This window comes from Eschscholzia californica, unplaced genomic scaffold (assembly GCF_041429995.1).
Source record: "Eschscholzia californica isolate CP2 unplaced genomic scaffold, dmEscCali1.0.p SCAF_6, whole genome shotgun sequence".
Classification (NCBI taxonomy): Eukaryota; Viridiplantae; Streptophyta; class Magnoliopsida; order Ranunculales; family Papaveraceae; genus Eschscholzia; species Eschscholzia californica.
In genome coordinates, this window is record NW_028238483.1 from 37,882,147 (window position 1) to 37,904,779 (window position 22,633).

Here is a 22,633-nt window from a genome sequence, read left to right on the forward strand (position 1 = left end):
GGTACAAGCGATCTTTAGAAGAATATGACAGTTTTAGTGGCACTCCCAAAATTCTTTTATTCCCCTAAAAAGCTTGCTTTTCCACGTTTCATTTTTCATTGCAATACCCTCTTCTTCTCATAATGACTGCAGTATTCTTTTCGATCACATTTTTCTTTACATTTGAGAGCAGCAGAACACATTGAGTATCAAGAGGGAAAACAACAACAAATTTCGGCAATTTGGAGGTTGATTACAAATTTCTTTCCTCTGTTCCTCTAAAGAATTGAATAAAGTGACAGATTGAAGTTCTAAAAGAAAATGACAGATTAAAGCATTTTCTGTCATCCAAACAAAAGAAACAATATAAACCAAGATAAGGAAGAAATTCTCCAACAAACCCACAAGTAACCCGACAAATTACCCGAGAACGGTTCCATTCTATTAACAAAGTTGTGATCAACAAAATGTAATTCATGTCTAAATACCAAACAAGATGAATCTCACCAAGGAGTCCGAGTTAGTAATACCTTAAACCATGGAAGTGGGGATATTGTTACACTTCCCTTCCAACCATGTCAATCTTCTTTCACTTTTCAGAGATATGAAGGTCTCTCTAGCATTTGGATTCTCAAATAGATCCAATGCATCAAAGTATACTCGTTGGTCGATTCCCTGAATCTCGTCTAACACTTTAATACAAGTGCTGATAGAAAACCGATCTTCATTTTTCGCCATTGCAGCTGCCCTAGCCTTTGAAGCAGCTGCTATTTCTAACATAGCTTCAACTATAGCGTCACCGGGACCTTTACGGGTTTTCTTTCGACGACCTGGACTTGAAGCAGCTGTAGATCGACGCTTGTTCTTTCCGTTTGATATATCTATATCATCTCCAGAGCTTGAAGAAGCATCACCTTGGGGAGCCATCATCAGACCACCAGGACTAATAGGAATATTTGCGGTTTTAGCACGTTCGAACAGATCCAAATCCCACAAACTCTATGTCGCTGTCTTTGTAATACCAAAAAGATTATCATTTTCAGATTGTTATGGTTACAAAAATATTCAATTCAGTTAATAAAAAGAAATAAAACAGAGAAGGTGTATTAAGTTCAGTAGCATTCTAGCTTTGCATCAATATTATCAAATAATAAAACCGGAAAACTCTGTTTATCTTAACTCAGTAGTAAGTACATAGTACAAATAATGATTTTTCTCAAGTTAATGATAAGGCAAGTAAATTTATGGTTTCCGTTGAGGAACAGAGAACACATTTAATTGCATAAGAGCTAGAAACACCTCATGAACCGAGAAACCCAAACTTTAAGAAACTTAAAGACTAAGTTTACCAAGACATCTTATATCTTCACCCAAACCTTAATAAACCGAGAAACCCCTAACAACCCGAGAAACCCAAACCTCGATGACATGAGCCATACAATAGCAATCAGGAATTCAGGATCAAGGAAAACAGACTTTTATCTAATTGTGGGATCTTTAAGCTGGCATAGCCTGACCCTATGTAGCAAAGTCAAATCAGAGGAAATAACAATTATTTTAAGCCTAAGACTGAACAACAATAGTGATAATGTCTATATCTTGGGGCCTTGTGAAGTATCTCGGCTTCTAGGTAATGTTGTTTTCGACATGGGACTCCAAGAGTCATTACATTCATTAATCATTATGGCATGGAGCCATGGATACATAATGAATATATAATATGAAGATACATCATAAATTGAATAAGCCTGATGACTGGCATAAAGACATATAAAGACCCTTACGGCCATCCCAAGGGGTTTAAAGCACATTTCTTCACCATACCTTTAGGTTATTGATAATAATTGATATCCTAACAGAAGTCAATAAATGGTGGAATTCTGCTTCCATCGTGAATCGAACATGTGACGTCCATGTTTTCGGAGTAGATGCACAACCAACTGAGCAAGCAGTTGTTTGCGCCTTCTGGGTAATGTTCGACAAAGTTCCTATGAGGTTATGAGTCATATAATGACCAGCCACTTTACCTAGTTCAACTAACATCGTATACGAAAAAGGACCAGAAAACACTTTTATGTAATTGTTGTGTGATTTCGAGTTCATTAAGAAAAAACGTATTTTACAAAAAGTTCTAAAGACATTAAACATAGAGAACTACTCCATATAAAAGTAAATTGACAATTAATCAATTTCAGTACTAACAACTAAACGGATGAAAAATAGCTTGTTCTTATAAGTTACGACAAACAATTGTTTAGTGATCTTGTTATGACAAACTAAATACCCACCACGTATCTAGGAGAAAACAAACTTATTCAAACCCTAATAGTACTACTAAACCCTAATACAGGTACCAAATTCAGACCTTTATATATCTTTCAAATTGGAACCCTAAAAGTATTCAGATAACTTTCTTCTCCAAAATTACTGAACAATCAGTAATCGTTAATGCAAGTCAAGTAGAAAGCACTTTATTGAATAATTTCGAAGAATAATCTTAAAATTAGAACCAAGAAATAACGAAAAGAAACAAATACTAACCTAAACAACTAAAGATAAGAAAACGTCGTAACCCTAAACGAAGGAACTTACCTCTTTTTTCCTCCCTCTCTTTCTCTCCTCCGGCCGCGTCTGTCTTCTGATAGTTCAAACTCGGTCAAGAAAATAAAGGGTTATTTCTTGACTGGGCCAATAAAATGGGACCAGTTTTCTATATGGCCCCTAAGTTTGGAGAAATGTCGAAATGACTCCGTTTTGAGTTATCTCGATTATTTGATTGCAAGTCCAAAGTAAGTCAGATTTGATTTATGAGGGCAAGCGAGAAACTTGTCATACTTTGGAGGATCAATCGGACAATAAGCCAAAAAACAAAATAAAGAGACAGATGTTATAGGATGGTGCGAACCAGCCTTCCGGGCTGCTAGTGATACTGTTCATTTTGGCACACCTGAGCTTCACGGTTTTAAAAGTCTCACTAAGGAAGGGTGCTTAACCTCTTAAGAGGAGCACCACACTCCGTCTCGCCACCAATGTCGGATTGCTTTACAACAACATCGTTAGTTTTGGTTATTTCGATTCTGGTGCAGAGTTCTTGTAGACCCAGTAGTAGGAAGGGCGTGGCCTATTGATGGGAGGGAAAAGCCCGATCGTTGACACGTTTGTTCGAGTTTAGTGAGGCCCGTAAGCGCCCAAACCCTGGTATTAGAAATTACCCAATGTCATACAGAAAGCCCAATGTACCAAATCATCTACATGCTCATATATCTCGTGCTTGGGCAAGTTATGTTGGATTGATGGTAGTATTTGAACAAAAGTTTGCTCGGCGATCCCTCCAAAAGTCGCATGGCTTGCCGAATTTTGTGCACAATCATCTTTGGTAAAAGCTTCCTTGAGCTATTTCAACCAAGGATTCCACCTTTTTGTAATGGTTGAACTACATAATGTTAAGCTGAGTTCTATGTATTACTTAACCTTCCAATTCTGTTGTGTAGATTTGCAACCTTGTAATCTTGTTTCTCATTTTGCTAAATTAAAGTTTAGTCAAAGTAGCTAGTAGAAATTTATAAAAGATAATTAAAGAATTAAGGGGAGTTAAATAGAAAATAATATGAAAACCTTAAATCGACGATACAATTCTATTTTCGTTCGACTTCACTTACATTTGAAAACCCAATACCCAAACACCTAATGTCCAGCTGATTTGGTGGGTCTTCGTCCGGGCTTTGAGCTGTCCAGCTGATTTGGTGGGTCTCTGTCCAGGCTTTGAGCAAGAGAGATTTGAAAAAACCCACCTGAATACCCTAGTAGCCGAAGAGAAAATTCATCGCACCCGCCTCAACCCGATACATCACTCACTACCCATGGCTACATGTGATCAGTAGACCGTTTGACCCTCTTTAGCATTTCTATCAGTAAACTGTTAGATCAACTTTTTAACGTTCGTTCTGCCTCTCTTCAGTTTTCTTTCCCATCTCTGACTCTTTCTGTCTCATTGCAGAACATATTTGAGATAGAGCCCTTTTTAAGCGAAGAAAGCCCTAGATGGTTAAAGTCGTCTGCTTTGCCAGGGTTGAGCTCCTCGCATGTCCATAACAAATTGATAATTATAGCAATTTGAATACAGCTTTTGGTATCAAGGAATACAAGTCTTAGACATAGATTCATTTTCTTTTTTTGTTGAAACTAGACAGATATGTTAATGATTTCATAAATCCGAGAATCATTTCTTACTAATTTTCTCTATGAAATCTTCGCAAGATGTGGTAAAGTTGATGCTCAATCACCACTGTTCTATTTAACCTCATTCCTCATTTAGGTCATATAAGATTTTCTTTCCTTTAGGTGGACATGGATCACACCAGTATGAGCAATGAGCCTCTTCTTGGTCATGTTTTCTCTAGGTGGATCACAAGAATATGGCCTCATAACTAGGAATTCCAAGAAAAAAAGAATAACGTAAGCCACGGAAAAGAACCCTACTTACTTCCACTTTCACCATGATAATAAAGGTTGTGCTGCATGTACAATCCCAGAAGAAATCCGAAAATCTTAACATCTTCTCTATCTAAATGCAGAAATAATGTACAAAGTATATACTCGAACGACAAGGTAAGTTTTTTTTGAGGACATACATGATAGGTTTGTTAAAATAAAAAACAATAATCATAGAGAAGAAGGAAGAGGAGAAACATTGTGGAGGCTATGAATTTCATTCTCTTAAACTAGGGTTACAACTTAACAAATATATATTAATGATAAAAGACTAAAAGGCCCTTAAAGGGCAAATTACTAAACAACTCCTAACTATTATATATATTATTCTAACACCCTCCCTCAAACTCACGATGCGACTTTGAAAAGTATCGAGAGTTTGCTAACTAAGCAACGAAAGCGTGGAACCGAGTGTGACTTGGTGAACAAGTCACTGCGAAAACAAATACTGCAAAACTGCTAAACCAAAATCCAATATCCGATACTGCCAACCAAAGTCCAATATTGCAACTGCCAACCAAAATCCAAAAACTCGATGTTGCCAACCAAAATCCAATATCCAATACTGCAAACCAAAATCCCTAAAACTACTAAACCAAAATCCGATATTACGAACCAAAATTCAATACTGCAAATTACTGTCAAACTGCAAACGGAGAAGAAGATGCGATCGTTGGAGAGAAGAAGATGCAAATGCAATATTGCCCAAAGGAGGAAGAAGATGCAAATACAATATTGCCCAAAGAAGGAAGAAGATGCAAATGCAATATTGGCCAAAGAAGGAAGAAGATGCAAATGTAATATTGCCCAAAGAAGAGAAGATTCAAATGCAATATTGCCCAAAGGAGGAGAAGAAGATTGAATGCAATATTGTCCAAAGGAGGAGGAAGAAGATGCAAATGCAATATTGCCCAAAGAGGAAAAGAAGATTCAAATGCAATATTGCCCAAAGAGAAGAAGAAGATTCAATGCAATATTGCTCGAAGGAGAGAAGAAGATGCAAATGCAATATTGCCAACATTCAAATGCAAATCAAAATCGCCAACAAATTCACTGCCAACAAGTTTCATGACAAATCCAAAACTACTTTCAAATTTTCAGTAATACCACCTCCTCCAAATTCTAGAACCACCTTATCCAAAACCACTCAAATCAAATCCCAACCAAAACTATCATTCAATTACTTCCTAAACCATTCAATTTCAATACCGCCAACAATTTTAAATCGCCGAAACCATTCAATACTACCAATTAATACCATTAAAAACTACGGATCAAATCAAAACAGGATTTCAAAACTAAACCACCTTCTTCTACCCCCAAAAATCACCAAACAGACTATCTAAGGAAATACAAAGAAGAAGTAGGAAGTAACAATACCAGATCTGCAATGAGAAATTTTCTTGCGGAAGCCAAACGATCCGTTGAGAAATATAATTCTCCAGCTAGCGAAACAAACTCCCCTTCTTCTCCAACAATGAAACCACCCAAAACAAAACCACATTCTCTAAAACCGCCTCCTTATCCCCATGAGAACAACCAACAAATCCCACTTTATAAACCACCATCAAATCCTCTTCTTCCTTATTTTTCAAAACCTCTTTAAAAACTACCTTCTCTTACCTCCAAGAAAACAAAACTATTACCTAAATCAAATCCCAAACTTCCCTCCAACAAAAATTACCCAGCAAAAATAAAACAACCAACTACTGTTTTCTTGTTCTTGATCCGTCAAAACCGGCCTTGGGAAAACCACCTGGCAATTTCCAAATCAAAACCACCTAAAAAAACTACCCAACAAAAATCAAAACTGCCCAACTCAAAAAACCGGCAACACGTCCAACCCTTCTTCTACCATACAAACCAAAAACCATAATCCAAAAACCACATTTTCCAAAACCACCTAAGTGCCGATTCTTTCAAAAACCGCAGACCACCTTACCAAATCAAAATTAAACCACCTATCAATCTCGTCAACACCACCTCTTCCTTTATTACTAGCTCAAAAACGCCTCTTCCTTTAATCCACCAAATCATATCCATCCAATTCCAAAATCAAAAACGCCCAAACTTCTTTTTCAAATCCCACAAAACAGCCACTTCACAATTCCACCAAACAAGAATACCTTGTCCGAATTCCCAACAAACCAGTCAAGCCTTCCACAAACTAACCTTATTCCTTCGCACTAAACAAATCAACAAACCACCTCACCAAAAGGCCAACCAAATCTCCAAACAAAAAAACAACCTAAATATACTACCTAACAAACTTCTTTCTAATACACCCTAATGATGAAAAAACTTTCTGAGATGTAAGGCTCTGATACCATGTGAAAATCAATAACAATAATCATAGAGAAGAAGGAAGAGGAGAAACATTGTGGAGGCTATGAATTTCATTCTCTTAAACTAGGGTTACAACTTAACAAATATATATTAATGATAAAAGACTAAAAGGCCCTTAAAGGGCAAATTACTAAACAACTCCTAACTATTATATATATTATTCTAACAAGGTTCTTCAATAGGAAACTAATTCTCTATAGAAACTCATAGTACTCTGTTTCAGTGTCATCTCGTCTAGTGATATCATGCCAGTAGTAGAATCTATATTGATTCTGTATGTGTTCTTCAGACACTAGTTCCAACTTACAACATGGCCATATTCAGAAGGGTGTTACCTACCTCCATACCGTGAAACAAGTGCCGAACGATAAATTGCAGCAATATGAAGGCAAAAGATGAGGACTATGATAATATCGTCCAAAAGTCCAATTACTCCGAAGATTGCTGTAGCAAATAAGAGAATCCTCGGTGTAAGTTTGTAGCAGACAGACATCCCACAAGTTCAAATACATAGTTACTTGCATAAATAGGGGTTGGGACTATATGGTATAGAGTAAAATACCTTCAGGAATTATGTCGATTGGGCTGATTACGTAGACGACACTCAACAACATCTGCAAATATTAGTCAGTCAGGTATAGCTGGAGACACAGGAAAAAAAATCTAGAAGTGCAGATAATTTAATCGAATGCCAATATAGACAATTCTAATGCAGTTTTAGCAACAGAAGCAATTACTTTTCAGTTTTCATATGGAAACAGGAAATTGAATTTACTACAAAATATTTGGAAAGCTTCAAAATGGTTTAACGGATCTGCATGCACATGGAGAAGACTTCAGCAAGAACTTAATTCCTAGATTAAGAGAGTATTAACTACAGTGGCCGAGGTATATGTTTTTAAAGAGGATAATCTCTATGGTGGAAAACAATGACATGCGTATACAGTACAAAAACTAAGTTCAGTATCCTTTTCCGTTCCACGATTTGTAAAAACAAGAAGAAATCAAAACCATTGAAGCATATCGCATAGCGTTTATATTGCGTTTCCGGATATTACTTTCCGTATCAAACACAATAAATAGGAAGCTGGTTAGCCAAGTTAGCACCTACGAATGAAGTAAAAAGTTCAAGTATACAATATGTCAAATAACTTTAGCAGATTAATACCATAAAAGAATAATTAGACTGTTTTCTATGTTGTTCTTTTCAATAGTTAACAATGTAAAAGGAAAGATCAAATGATTAATTTGACAAGACATTCTGATGGCAAAGGAAGACAAGTAAAATGCTGATAGGTAAAAAGACTCGAATTATATATATTCATGATGGGGATTGGAGGAGAAACAATTCAAACGAGCAATAACTACGATTATATGCAAAGGGATCATACTAAATCAACAACCCGAAGATGAGTTATGACGTAGGGACGCGAGCAATTCACGCAACTTGAATGACCTCAACTACTTGTTTTACATCTATTCACTTTTCAGTTATTACAGTCGGTTATTCTAGTTTGATTTACCTTCCAAATGTCCTAGGAACTAGCTATTTGCGCAAGTACTGTATGATTGACAATAAACATCCTCTTGTGCATATCGTGTATTAATGCCCTACTATTTGTGCAAGTACTTAGATTAAGAAGAAGCATCATCTTGTGCAAAATTTTAACTCGGTCATTCTAGAGTTAATGTAACTATGGGATAACTACTTTCACAAATTACTGCTCCATTGCTAGAATGGAGATGTAACTATACAAGAACCTGTGATTGGATTTTTAAGTAATTTCAAAATAAACGATTCTCAACAAAATCTTTCAATTTCTTAGGTTACTTAATGTTATGAAATATTGTATCCCTCGCCCCGTACCGCGTACTAAATTCCTCGTACCCTTTTTGGGTGGGTTCACGTTCAAATACTCCATATTTGGTGCACTGGAATTCTCTGTCTTAATTAGACCAATTTCTTTGTAAGAATTTATAAGCTCGATAGGTTGAGTAGTTAACTATAAGATTTTCTTCTTCAGCTAGTTAAGAACTTAAGATATTATTATTCAAAAAAAAACTTAAGATTTTAAATTTTATGGAGATAAACGTCTAAAAGTTGATGTAGCTAATATATATGTATCCTGAAGAGTATATTTGGGTTTGAAAAATAATCTAAAATGCATTGCAACAAATTAGTGTATCGAAGAGGTATACCCTTAGTGTACCAGATACTCCCATGGTAGTGTACCGCGTATCAGTACCCATACCACGTAACGGAGCAATCCGCGTACCTAATATTGGAACGTTACCGTGTCAATTCTGTGCATTTCTATCTCTATATAGTACATTGAATGTACAATTGTACATAAATGGCTATAATAGAGTTCATATTAGGCGTATCAACAATTACTCTAAGAGGAATGCTTAAAGTGGTGCTAAGGACTTAACAACTATCCTGTATTGTGCTTATCCTCAACCTGGACAAGCTTCACATTGAGGCATTGACAAATAACAAAAATTTCCTCTCGTAGAGATGCTAGGATCATGAAAGATCACAATCGAAGACTTCAATATTTGTAAACACTTACCATCTGTAGGGGTTTCATGAAAAACCAAGATGGGCACAACTAATGTTGCGGAATGATGAAATCGTGTACCTGTTTATATTCTAGAATCGTACCAGGAATTCATATTTTTGGATATATCCACATAAATCCTAGGTTATTTTCTATTTCGTACTAAGTTAATCCAAGACTCTTTTCCACGGATGATTTTCTAGTCACACTTGCCTAGATAATACGTAGAATACGATAATTTCATGTACGTCGTACTAGGTTATTCTGTAAGGTGTTAACTCGTGTGTTCTAGTGAATTCCGCCCTTTCCCTTAATTTTTCCTTTTTTGGTCGAGACTCTAAGAAGCCCTAAGCCCCTCATATTACGGTAGCTTGAATATAGATGTTTCACATTGTAACTGAATCCCATGGTTAATGATTCAACTCACGATTTTACAATTTAGTAAACGATTCAGCAAGAAAGTAGTTAGATCCAGTTGAGAACGGATCAACTAAGTTATCTGAATCGATTTGGTTGCGATCTGATTCGACTCATGATTTAAATCACAAAATGTAAGATTTTAACATCACTAGGAACACCAACAAAATAAGCAAATTGTATGATTTCAACATCACTACGCACAGCAACAAAATAACCAAAATTCAGAAGTTTATCATATAGTTATTCCATGAACTTAACTGCAAACAACACGCGAGCCCTGATAACAAGAGGAAGAGATCTTTGAGGATCCAGCAGTTCCCGGAACAACCGTCGCAGGAAAAACGGTAAATCCCGCACTCTCTGTGTAAAACATGTATCAGAAGCAAATGTAGTACATAAAATATCCACCGGATCTACCATTAGCTTCCTGGCAAAAAGTAATTGATAAATGAGCAGAGACTTGTGGACCAGAAACTGACATGGTAATATAAGGGATCGGATGAATAATTAGAACTACAGTTAAGAGAAACTAATAATCGCATACAGCAGCCTTTAGCAACACAATAAGAACCAACATAGATCTTTAATAACTTCCAAGAAGCTAACTTTGAAACTGCAGAACAGCAGCGGGTACAAGTAGACAGAAATATGATAATCTTGTTTCACTTCTAGACTACACTTAAGGTAATGCATGCAACAAACATGATGAAATATGTCATCTGAAGAAAGCTGGGAAGTATCATGGATATATAAGGCCTTACCTGACTAAGATTACGCGTTCGTCCACCAAATAAGCGATTGTACCTTTCGACATTTGCCCGAACCTCGCTAGCCTCTGTATCATCCTGATCTTCGGCAGATGCCTCGGAAGGTACCAGCAAATTTATCAAACGACGACATATAGGGCACTTGCATGGTTGAACTGCAGACCCATAATGCCAAACACGAAGTATACAGCTACCTGAAATGATATAACTAATAATGTATACTAATAGTAGGAGTTAAAACTAATAATTTACAATTATATATTAGAGGGAAAACATGCTCCTCTAATTAAAACTACGCTTAAACTAACAGATATAGTGAACATGAATTTGTGCCTAGAGGCAGCTTAATGTAGATTTAAAAATATCAATTTAGGTTTACGTAGATCAAGAATTGCATTTCGGAAGCAAGTTCGGAAGTTACTTCAACGTGTGTTCCTTACAATGGCACAGTCTGGATGATATGACTATAAAACTGACTCTATAAGTATCTCGGTCTTCACTTTTACTGGAAAGAAAAGGTGAAAAGAACAGACAGTCTATAGCTCCTGAAACCTGATCAGTTTTCTTTATCACTACAGTTAGCTAAACTTACACGATCCTGCTCATAAGTTACTACTATTAGAAGGATAGAAACTTCCTATACAAATGTACATAATACAACATAGAGATAGGAAAAACTAGAGACGTATGCCTATTACAGAGGTGCATTTTCATACCTCGATGCTTACAAGTACCTGACCAACTACTGAGTCATTTCAGCGTCTCGGGGCAACATTGTAAAAGTCTGGATCCATGATACTATATACACATAATATAACCACTTTAGCCATGTCTGTATTCTATATCTCTTGTCTATCTACTCTAAGTCACCATGACATGAACACGACCCAGAAGTTACTAAGGTTTGTGCACACTGCACATTTCGAAACTTCCAGTCATTGCTGCTACTTATAAACATGATAAGGTATACCAGAGCACCAACTACAAAATGGATATTGTCAACTCATAAACCACCAATATCGTCTTGAAATCTCATTCTCGCAATTGGACACTCATGGATAATTTCAAAATCATAGTATAAACTATCAAGGTTCCCTTTGGGTACCAACACGACAGAGCTCTCATCGAGTTTAGAAACATGTGTAACAGGTTTGGTGGTAACATAAGGTAGTCAGCCTTTTGAGGCTTATGCATGTTCAAATATCTACAACTCGGTTACCAAAGATACTAGTTTTCTCGAACAATTTGCGCTAAAATTGTTTATACAATCAGATGCTCCATCAAAATCGTTCAAAACGAAGAAATAGAGGAATCGCGTCATGTGATTAGTTGATCAAGCTATATTTCACAATTCCATCTTATAAGTTCTACTAGTAAGTGTATCCTCAGTCAGTGAGCAGTGTTATTTATTTAAGTGTGAACCCATGTGCCATTTACTGATCAGCACGCATGAACTTGGCAAAATAGGAGTCAATATATCTATATCTCTGGCTCTGCCATCTAGGGATCTTTTGCAAATCTTTGCATCCCATTTATGCCTTTAGTGGTGTTTATTTAAGTTGGACCAACTTCTGATCATCACACTTGAAAAAATAGACGTGGACATTAGTAACTAAGTTTAAAACAACTTTAAATACCAAATTTTGTCATGAATCTCGCTTTGGTTGAGTGATAACATGTATGTCTCTCGAATGGAGAACCCGAGGTTCGAATCTTACCATTTCCCCAAAAACAAACAAATTTTGTCAAATTCAAATGGGTAACTAGGAATTGGTCAATACCATAACACTCTCAATTGCACAAACAGGAATTGAATATTTTGCAGAAATTCTTATATACCATGCAAAGGCTTAAAGTTTATCTCCGGATTGGGGTTGTCCTAATTAGCATGAACAATGTCATTATTGTACAAAAAGAAACCCTAAAATTGTTAGTTAAAGAAGAACATAAATAGAGTTTCACTATATTGGCATAATCTCTATATTTTATTAGTTTTAAATTTATAACTTATTATTTTCACTCCTTAAATAGAGTTTCACTCCAAACGTCCAACCTCTATATTGGCATAATCTCTATATTGGCATAATCTCTATATTGGCATAATCACTATATTGGCATAATCTCTATATTGGCATCTCCAAACGTCCAACCTCTATATTGGCATAATCTCTATATTTTCACTCCTTAAATAGAGTTTCACTCCAAACGCAAAACACTATTCAAGTCTCTATATAGGCATCTTTGTTATTTTATTAGTTTTAAATTTATAACTTATTATTTTTATTACTTATAACTTCTAAAATTTGATAAATTAAATATAATTAATATAGATTACATATAAAAACATTATATTAAAAAATACATATAATATTAGAGATATTACAATGCGTACGTTACTACAAATCTTAGAGATATTACAATGCGTACATTACTACAAATTACAAAAATATAAACTAATATTGTTACGTAACTACTCTCGTAAAATTATTTAGTACTCATGTAAGTCTCCACCTTCGCCTCCACTTCTAGATTCGCCTCCATACCCACCTTCGTCTACACCTCCATACCCACCTCCGTATCCACCACTTCCGTATCTACCAATTTTGTATTTTGTTACGTATTTTATGTTTATTAATAAAATTTTAATTATGGCCATTTATAATTATATAATTAATTAAATAGTATTATTAGTTTACTAGAATACAAAAGTAATAGGACACAAGTGTCAATTCATAAAAGATATTAAGGACTCAAGTATAAATTTTATGGCAACCAAGGACCAAAAATCTATTATGTCAAATCAGCTCTATATTATAGAGAAGTAGAGGAGCCTTTGGAGCTTCAAAATCTCTATTTATGAAGAAATAGAGCACTTTTGGAGATGCTCTAAACATACTAGAACAATGGAGAGTGAAGGTTGCAGAATAAAAGATCACCATAAAACGTTAACATCTAGGGTTTAATGAGATTTGAAAAGGGGTAAAAACTTACTGCAAAACCAGTGAGAGCAGTTAGCTTGGCAAGGAAGGTTGAAATTATCATGGCAAACAGAACAAATATCATTCTCAGGAGGTCCTTCCATCTCTGCTCTCTATCTTCTTCTTCTTCTCTCTTCTCGCCTGTGATTTTCTTGATGATTCAAATGCAAATTACCATCTATCTATCTATCTATCTATTTCTCTCTCTCTCATATTCTGACAGTCTTTCAGTTTCCTAGCAAAAATTCAAAAGAGTCGGTTTCTGGATTGAATGAAAAGACCTGACAATTTGAGGCACCTGGTAGGTGATACTCATGGACTCTCACTCAGACACTCCATTGATAAATGGGATTTTTGAGTTTACCCCCTAAAAAATTGTTAATTGAGTTTACCCCTCAAAATTGGTAATGGGGGTTACCAATTTGGACCAACTACTTTTGCCAACAACACTAATAAGCTTATGTTTGTAATCTCAACAAAAAAAAAATATGTCTGTCATACTAGAAAAGAATGCAATTACAAGGAAAGGAATAGTGATCCTATAATGTAATATCTGCTTTAATGTTTTGGTTAGAAATAAGCTTGGTAGAGATTAATGTTTGTTTCTACTAAATTTCATAATAGTGTTCAGACATAGAAAGAAGTGAGACTTCTAATGAGAGGGGAGAATCCTAACCGAGACAAAATCATTTTTTGCTGATTTTATCTTTGATAGAACTACACAACAAAGTACTTAGTAACTAGATATAGCGTGTGCCTTCAGTATAAATACTATCATTACAAATTACAAAATCATATTACGCCGATTTTATTTCTGAACCCGATACATTACTACCTCTGTATGCCTATATATGCCGCCCAATTCACCCTAGCCTACCCTATATACACTACGGAATAACTCTCCAAATTTACTATTTCGTAGTTTTGCCCCATACGAAATTATCCTTAGGCCACCACATGTGATAAGTAGATCGTTGACCCCCTTTTTAACATTTCTATCAGTGAAATGTTAGATCTACTTTCTAACTTCCGTTCTGCTTCTATTAAGTTTTCTTTCCCATCTCATACTCTCTTTCTGTCTCCATTATGAAGTATTTATACTGAAGTCACACGTTATATCAGTCTAATGAAGCTTATAAACATCAAATAGCAACAAGAACAGTTGGGTAGCTAAGAAATTATAGCATTAATATAACCAGGCAAACCATAATAAAAGCTAAAAAGACCTAAAACTACCTACTTCATTTCATCATTTGTACAAAAAACTTAATAACTACATGGCTTTTTTTCCCGATAAAATATCAATCTCGTGCAAACCAAATCTATGACCTCCCCCCTTAAGAGGAGGTGTCCAATGCAGCTTAAACCACTGTGAGCATTAAACACATGCCATTTATTCTTCAACATGTAGTATCTATAATTGAATTATCACTGGTATTACAATATAACGCACTCTTAATCTGAAAGACATCTCTTATACAAATATATTTTTGAAAAATATATGTGAGCAGATAATTGTACTACGCACAGTCCAGCAAGAAGCCAATAGAAATAATCAAGATGCCCTCGGTTTAAATTGTTCGAAAACCAACCATCTTGACCACTTCCACTAGTTACCTTCTCAATGATAGATATGAGGATTCCACTAAGGAAGCTCCCAATGCCAAGGATGCTCAAGTATATGGAAACACCTACACTCCTTAACCCATCAGGTACTTGGTCATAGAAGAATTCTTGCATCCCAATCATGGTAAAGACTTGAGTTAATCCAAGCAAAACATATTGTGGAACCAACCACCATATACTCATAGGAATAATTTTTTCGGGTGAGTCCATTAACCCGAACTTCCCAACTATTTCTAGTCTTCTCTTTTCTATTAAAGCTGCTACAACCATGGATATTATCGAGACAAACATGCCACAACCAATTCTTTGAAGAATTGAAATGCCGTTCGGTATTTTAGTAAAAGTTCGGGAGAAGGGAACGAAGATTCGATCGTAAATTGGAATAAATAGAACAAGAGATAAGTATATAAAGGTTTGAAGTGATGCAGGTGGTATTTGGAAATTTGGTGTTATTGATCTGTCCATTGTACTACCTTGTTTGGTGAAGAAAGTCCAAGATTGAGCAAGCACAACTGCATACATCAAACAAGTAGCCCAAATTGGTGTCAAACGCAATAGTGTCTTTGCATCTTCCACTTGGCTAATTTTACATTTGTTTCCTTGCTTTCTTGAATCACCTAGTTCATTTGGTACATCAATCAATGCTTTGTCTAGGAACCTATCAATGACAAAGAGATGAGTCAGAAATCATGAGTCAAACAAAAACAAACATTTTGGAATCGGACTTCAATAAATACAGACTCCGAGTCAGAAAAATTGCTTATCTTACTTGAATTGATGAGTACCAACTCGAATACTGTGCGACTTTCCACTTTCCTCATCTTGGTCAATGGGCGAGTCGGCTGATGTCATTCTCCAATTCTTGGCTGCTAGAACAAATACTTGGGCTATTCCTAATAACGGATTTTCCTTTTCTTCGTTCACACTATATCGATAAGTTTTCGTTCCTAGTAACAAAATAATGAGTGCTATTGCCATGGCAATGCAAGGAATACCATATCCAACGCCCCAACTAAAATTATCTTGAATATAGATCACAAGCAAGAGAGAAATGCAACTACTAATGCATATAGTAAAGTACCACCAATTGAAGAATGAACTCTTCGACTTGGATTCTACGATATTTTGTCCATCAAATTGATCTGCTCCGAAAGCTTGTGCACATGGCTTGAATCCAGCCTTACCAATTGCTACCAAATATAATGAAAAGAAGAAGAAGGCGACTCGAAAAGAATTGCAAGAAGTGTCTTTGAGACTATTATTTTTAGTACATTCATGAGATGGAAGAACTGCTGAAATAGTTACCAATCCAAGTCCCTAAACACAACGCAAAAGAACATAATTTATGTACTTGTTAGAAAGACTTCACTAGCTAGCCATACCAAAATTAAAGAAGCCAATAAAGCCATTCACTAGTGCCAAATTCGTCACGAAAAGTAAAACTGTCTAATGCTATAAGTTTTCAGTATACGTAAATTGATGTAAACTTGTTGGCAGTAAGAAAACAGCTAAAAGTAGAGAGTAAAAATCGAACGAACCAAAACGTAGATAAGAGAAGAGAAGAAGATGGTATGAAATCGACCGAGATAAGAATCAGCAACAAATGCACCAAAAAGAGGAAGCATCCATGAAACACCAGTCCAAGCATTTATGCCGACAACAGCATCAACAGTTGATTGTTGAAGAGGACCAGTCAAATATGTTATGAGATTTGAAGAAACTCCATGAAAAGCAAAAGTTTCTCCAAACTCAGCTGCAACTACTAGTGAAGCTGATTTCCATCTACCAAACTTTGTTCTATCATTCACTTTCTCCCCTCTATAATCTACCACCCCTTCTATATACTCAATACTACTCTTCTTCAACAAAGGTTCATTCATGTACCCACTTTCATCAACCATAAGTTCATTGGCAACAACATTAGCATTCATGGTCATTCTCTTTCTCTCTCTAACTCTTGTCCTTCCTCTCTCTCTCTCTCTCTCTCTCTCTCTCTCTCTCTAAAGCTAAAGCACAAAAATTGGGACCTTCAAGGCAATCAAGATCCAGTTAGGGGACCTCTAAAATCTAGCACTTCCCTTTTTATTATATAAGAGGCAAATTCCCAAATAGACCCCTAGTTTATGACCAATTTTTCTTTTGGTCTCTTACATTTCGGGATACTCTAATTTGGTCATCTTTTCTAACTTCCTAAGCTTTCGTTGTTAAATGGTTCTTTTATTTCCGGTTCAGCCGTCGTATTAATTTGTTTTTTAACTTCGTTTCTTCTCTTGCATCTCCACCTCCATCTCCTGGATATTTGTTAGTGGAGGTTCATGTATTTTTCAATTTCTGACTATTTTCTCCTCATTTTTCTCTTTGTGTTTTTAATACAGTTATTTTTAGTATCCACATTGATCTATGTGATTTCAGCAACGAAGAGTTTAGGATTCCTTCCCTCAGAAAGATCGCCTTCCTGGGAAAAGAAAACCCTTCACCATGAAGGAGATCTTACGCTTCCTTGAAAAACATAGAGATAAAAGGAAATGAGATTTTAGAACAAGGATAAAGAGGAAAAGCGGTAGAATCCTTCGTGAAGGATCTTCCTCCTGGCGAAAGATAAAGAGTACAAACAAATGTTAAATCATAACTTTTTTTAATAAATGAATATTCAATTTCGTTCAACTATAACTGATCATACAATGTGTTCTTAGTTTTTTTTTTTTTTTTTTGATGAAAACAATGTGTTCTTAGTTAAAATTTGGTAAAATTTATTTCTTATCGCGTATCTTAACATCTAATACATGAGAAATACTACATTTCTTAATATTCAAACTAAAAATAGAGAATTTTACAATACAAACATTTCTTGTTATATCTATCAAACATTATTCTAACCATATCGTTCCACAAATTTTTAATAAAGTTGCAATTGGTTCATAGATTTCATTTCCATATTAAAACAGGGACCGACAAATAAAATGTTGCCGTGCAAAAGAGGGGATTTTTATCCTACAAAGAGAAAAGTGATATTTGACTCTGACATTAGTAATAGGTTAGCTATTTAACAAGTTTAGGTATATTTTCATGACAATTCCAAACTTAAATGCCTTGAATTGTGTGATGTCAAAATCAGTGCTACTTCCTATGTCTTACACAACAAAGTCCGTGAGTTGCTTAACAAAAACAAAAGGTTAGTGTATTTTTTTCAGTTTGCCCCCTAAATTGCAACTAACTAGCTGTCTTGCCCCATATCTGTTAAGGTTTGTTTTGGTCCCAAAGGTTAAAAGTTTTGAAATCATCTTTCTATCTCTCTCTTACACTTCACTTTCTCACTCTTCTACTTCATCTTTCCTCCCTACCTCATCTCTTCTCTATCACTAAAGTCGTCGGCAGAAGGTCGTCGACCAACAACTTTCTTCAAGGATTTTAAAAAAAAATCTTCTTCTTTTTCCTCCCACCACTATCACCACCTTTTAAATGATCTTAATAAGATAGAAGAGCTAACGTGCAAACTCTAATGGTAACAAGAAAATCACAATATGTTCCCAATATGAATGGAGAAGCTAGGGCGACATAAATGAAGTTCACCCTACTGTTAATTCACTTCCATTCAATTACAGCAAGAGTTCTACCTCTACTTGAATCTAAAAGGAGGTAACTTGCATGAATTCGAGGCAAATTTCAAAATGAATTTTGGGGGACAAATGTTGAATTTTGACAGTTGATGTAAGGAAGACAAGGAAATTGAGACCAAATTGGAATTAAAAGGAGAGATGAAGAAGGAAATTGACTACCATGACTAAACGTCTATGACTATCATCTGCATATCTCATATGTCTGATACGCTAAATTTAGTTATTTGAAATGAAAAAAAAAAGATGATAGTCAAAATTTTCCACGGCTTTACCCAACACTAGAACTTGAATTACTGATAAGAAAAAATCCATCCCACGAAAAAAAAAATTTGGTTTTCACGTCTAAGTATTTTCACAATAGAACCCACCCTAAAAGAAAGCATTATTTAAAAGTCACACAAAGTTGTAATTGAAACCTAGTAAACCTATAAGTGTATATACTACAGTTGTATTTTATTCACATTGTAAATCTTTTCTGTATTAGAATTTGTTGCTCCTCTTTAGGGCAGCTTGACCATTACATTTACATGGTATCAAGAGCCGCCTAGCACCCTTCATCAAAAAAAAAAAGAGCCGCCTAGCCTAGGGTTACTCAATATTCTTATTGTTTTAAGTGTCATCATTCCTTGGGTTTTCTTCTTTTCTTTTCTCTCATGGCCGATTCTACTCAACATCCTTCTTCTCCAAGTTTGAAACTAAAACTATATTGATACTACTATAAACTTGGGTTTCTCAATATGTGTTGTTTGGACTTGCTGATGTGCCGAAAGCAGTATTTGACAAATCAAATGCACTACCTTTGCTAAAAATTGCTCTTCCTATACCAAAAGCCAATAATAAGTATTCAACTCTCTTAGTGATTGTAACAATTTTAGTGTCTTATGTGCTTAAAAAAAGCATATTACGAAACCCAAGTTTATAATAGTATCTTTTTTTTGTGAGAAAGTTTATAGTAGTATCATAACTTCAAAATATAGTGTTAGCAACCAGAATATCACATAAATGAAATTTGTGTTTGTCAATAGGATAACTCTTCACCTATAAGGGTAGTTGTGTGGGTTGTCAGAAGAAGTGAGATTCTTCATGTCTCTGGCTTACACAAGAGACATTCCTAAGACAGTGTTTAGAAACAAAAGGGATTATGGCAAGTTGATATCCATTTCTAGAAGTTTTTACTTAGAAAGTGATGACTTCATTACTTAATTTGATGAATGATTTAATTCTGTTTAGCCCAAAAAGGATTCCACTAATTGCTCCAAATGAAGTTTTTAAATTCATAAGTTCAAAGAAAATGGGTTAGTCTTTAAAGAAAAAAAAGGGTGGTGGAATGGTGAACTCCGTCGGAGGTGGTGGTTCTAGTGGTGATGGTGGTTCTAGTGGTGGTGGTGGTGTAGTGGGCGAGAATATTAATGATGAGTATGTAGTGGAAGGAGTGGTTGATTATAAGGGAAGGAAAGTTACAAACAGATATAAATTTGGTAGATGGAGATCTGCTGGTTTTATTTATGGAATTCAGATTGCTGAGAGTTTGGCTATCTTTGGCATTGGTAGTAACCTTATAACTTATCTCACTGGTCCTCTTGGCCAGTCCACTACTTCTGCTGCTAAGAATGTTAATGCTTTATATGGTGTTGCTTCTATGCTACCCCTACTTGGTGCATTTGTTGCTGATTCTTATATTGGCCGATTTCGTACTATCTTCATTTCTTCTCTTCTCTTCATCCTGGTCAGTCTCTCTCTCTGTCTCTTGGCCGATCATCGAATTTCATGTTGATTTTGGTTAAAAAGACATGTTAATATCTCTTTAGGTTTGAATTTCCTATGCAAACTGTGCAAAACCGCGCAAAATCATAAAAACTACGTACCGACCTTAAACAGTACATACTTGTACAAATCTTACTTTACGCAGATCCGTCCGTACAAAACCTTATATAGGGATCGAGCTAAAGCTTTAAAAAAATTGAGGGATCGATCCTTTTTGACAAAAAAAGAGTTGATCTAGAGAGTTTTGGCTATTTTCACATCATTCGAAATGTTATTTAAAATTATTTGTATGCAATTGTAGGGACTTGGGATATTAACAGCACAACCAATACTTCTATCTCATGGAGGCTCAAACCATGAAAAGACCACCTCTTCCTCAAATCGATTACAATCAGTCATATTCTTCATATCTCTATATATAATAGTAATTGCTCAAGGTGGATACCAACCGTGTTCCCTAACTTTTGCAGCAGATCAGTTTGATGGATTAGACCCAGAAGAATCCAAGTACAAGAGCACATTTTTCAATTGGTGGTTCTTTGGATCATGTGCTTGTAATACAGTTTCAATCTTGATCTTGAACTATATTCAAGATAATTTGAGTTGGGGTCTTAGTTTTGGTATTTCATGTATTTGCATGACTTTGGGGTTTATTATTTTCTTGCTTGGAACCAAGACTTATCGATATAGTATAAAAAAAGATGGTACCAATCCATTTTTAAGGATTTGTCAAGTATTTGTTGCAGCGTCAAAGAATCGGAAAACTGATATTTCACATGTTAGTGACGATGTTGAAGAATCGGGAAATAGAAGGCCTTCTGCCATTAATGACAGTAGTTCTCAGCAATTCAAGTAAGTAATATTCAAAGAAAATTTGTTTAAGCAAAAATGACGTGGAAATTAACCATTGAGACATATCGATTCGATATGGGCATCTCATAAATCTAAAAAGTGCCTCATATGTGATATCATTGTATCCTTTTTTTATATTGATATAGGTTTCTTGACAAAGCCTTGATAGCAAATGGTTCAAGAAATGGTCCAACCATAACTTTGAGTCAAGTAGAAGAAGCAAAGGCAGTGTTAAGGTTGGTTCCCATATGGGCTAGTTGTTTACTATATGGAGTTGTGTTTGCCCAAGCATCAACATTCTTCACCAAACAAGGCAATACCATGGAGAGATCAATAACACAAAATTTCAAAATACCAGCTTCGGCACTCCAATCATTTATCGGCATATCGATAGTTGTCTTTCTTCCTATTTATGACCGAATTTTTGTTCCGATAGCAAGAAAGTTTACAGGTGACAATTCGGGTATAACAATGCTTCAAAGGGTCGGTTGTGGAATGGTTTTGTCAGTGATCTCCATGGTTGTAGCAGCTATAGTTGAAAAGAAAAGACTTCAAACTGCTTTAGACTTCGGGTTAGTTGATGTGCCGAAAGCAACAGTTCCGATGAGCATTTGGTGGTTGGTTCCTCAATATGTATTGTTTGGACTTGCTGATGTCTTTGCCTTGGTTGGTTTACAAGAATTCTTCTATGACCAAGTTCCAGATGAGTTGAGAAGCGTTGGTGTTTCTCTCTACTTGAGTATCCTTGGCTTAGGAAGCCTATTTAGTGGACTTATGGTATCGATCATCGAAAGCATAACAAGCAAGGAAGGAACTCAATATAGTTGGTTTCAAAACAATCTCAATCGAGCACATCTTAATTTGTTTTATTGGCTTCTTGCCGGACTTAGCGTGATTGAGTTGGTTGCCTACTTGTACTTTTCAAAATCTTATAAGTATAAGAAAAAAGACTCATTGTGAGGGATTAGTTTCAATCTTATGGGTTTGAAAGTATATAGTTGAAAATTGTTTTGATTATAGATGTTTGATTCTTTGGCCCTGCCCATTTATGTTTTGTTACTTTAGTCATATAAGGATGGTTATCAATCAATCAATGTATTGACCATTCCGGTCCGTTTGTTTCGAGAGATAGATGATTTCTATGAAATAGAGAATTCATTGATCATGTACTTCTAAACCCACAGACTTATATACTCTTAAGATTTTGATTATTCGGTTGATTTGCTTAATTG

At 35.5% G+C, this 22,633-nt stretch overlaps 3 protein-coding genes and 1 long non-coding RNA gene across 4 annotated transcripts; 1 reads left to right on the forward strand and 3 right to left on the reverse strand.

The window, feature by feature from the left end:
• Window positions 1-211: 211 nt before the first annotated feature.
• Window positions 212-2,746, reverse strand: LOC147534486 (uncharacterized). Its single transcript, XR_015227879.1, has 2 exons — window positions 2,572-2,746; window positions 212-990 (listed from the first exon to the last, which is right to left on the reverse strand). It is a non-coding gene; the product is annotated as an uncharacterized LOC147534486 (long non-coding RNA).
• A 4,305-nt stretch (window positions 2,747-7,051) lies between these two features.
• On the reverse strand, window positions 7,052-13,864 carry LOC147534487 (uncharacterized). The gene is made up of 5 exons (XM_086649165.1): window positions 13,556-13,864; window positions 10,559-10,758; window positions 10,056-10,157; window positions 7,379-7,430; window positions 7,052-7,260 (listed from the first exon to the last, which is right to left on the reverse strand). The coding sequence occupies exons 1-5, from the start codon at window positions 13,644-13,646 to the stop codon at window positions 7,148-7,150; spliced, it is 558 nt and encodes a 185-aa protein (XP_086505291.1). The 5' UTR covers window positions 13,647-13,864; the 3' UTR covers window positions 7,052-7,147.
• Window positions 13,865-14,765: 901 nt separating this feature from the next.
• Window positions 14,766-17,230, reverse strand: LOC147534488 (protein NRT1/ PTR FAMILY 5.10-like). Its single transcript, XM_086648310.1, has 3 exons — window positions 16,707-17,230; window positions 15,938-16,485; window positions 14,766-15,826 (listed from the first exon to the last, which is right to left on the reverse strand). The coding sequence occupies exons 1-3, from the start codon at window positions 17,103-17,105 to the stop codon at window positions 14,998-15,000; spliced, it is 1,776 nt and encodes a 591-aa protein (XP_086504436.1). The 5' UTR covers window positions 17,106-17,230; the 3' UTR covers window positions 14,766-14,997.
• A 2,494-nt stretch (window positions 17,231-19,724) lies between these two features.
• LOC147534489 (protein NRT1/ PTR FAMILY 5.10-like) lies at window positions 19,725-22,630 on the forward strand. The gene is made up of 4 exons (XM_086647201.1): window positions 19,725-20,131; window positions 20,268-20,511; window positions 20,851-21,401; window positions 21,548-22,630. The coding sequence occupies exons 2-4, from the start codon at window positions 20,425-20,427 to the stop codon at window positions 22,359-22,361; spliced, it is 1,452 nt and encodes a 483-aa protein (XP_086503327.1). The 5' UTR covers window positions 19,725-20,131; window positions 20,268-20,424; the 3' UTR covers window positions 22,362-22,630.
• Window positions 22,631-22,633: the final 3 nt, after the last annotated feature.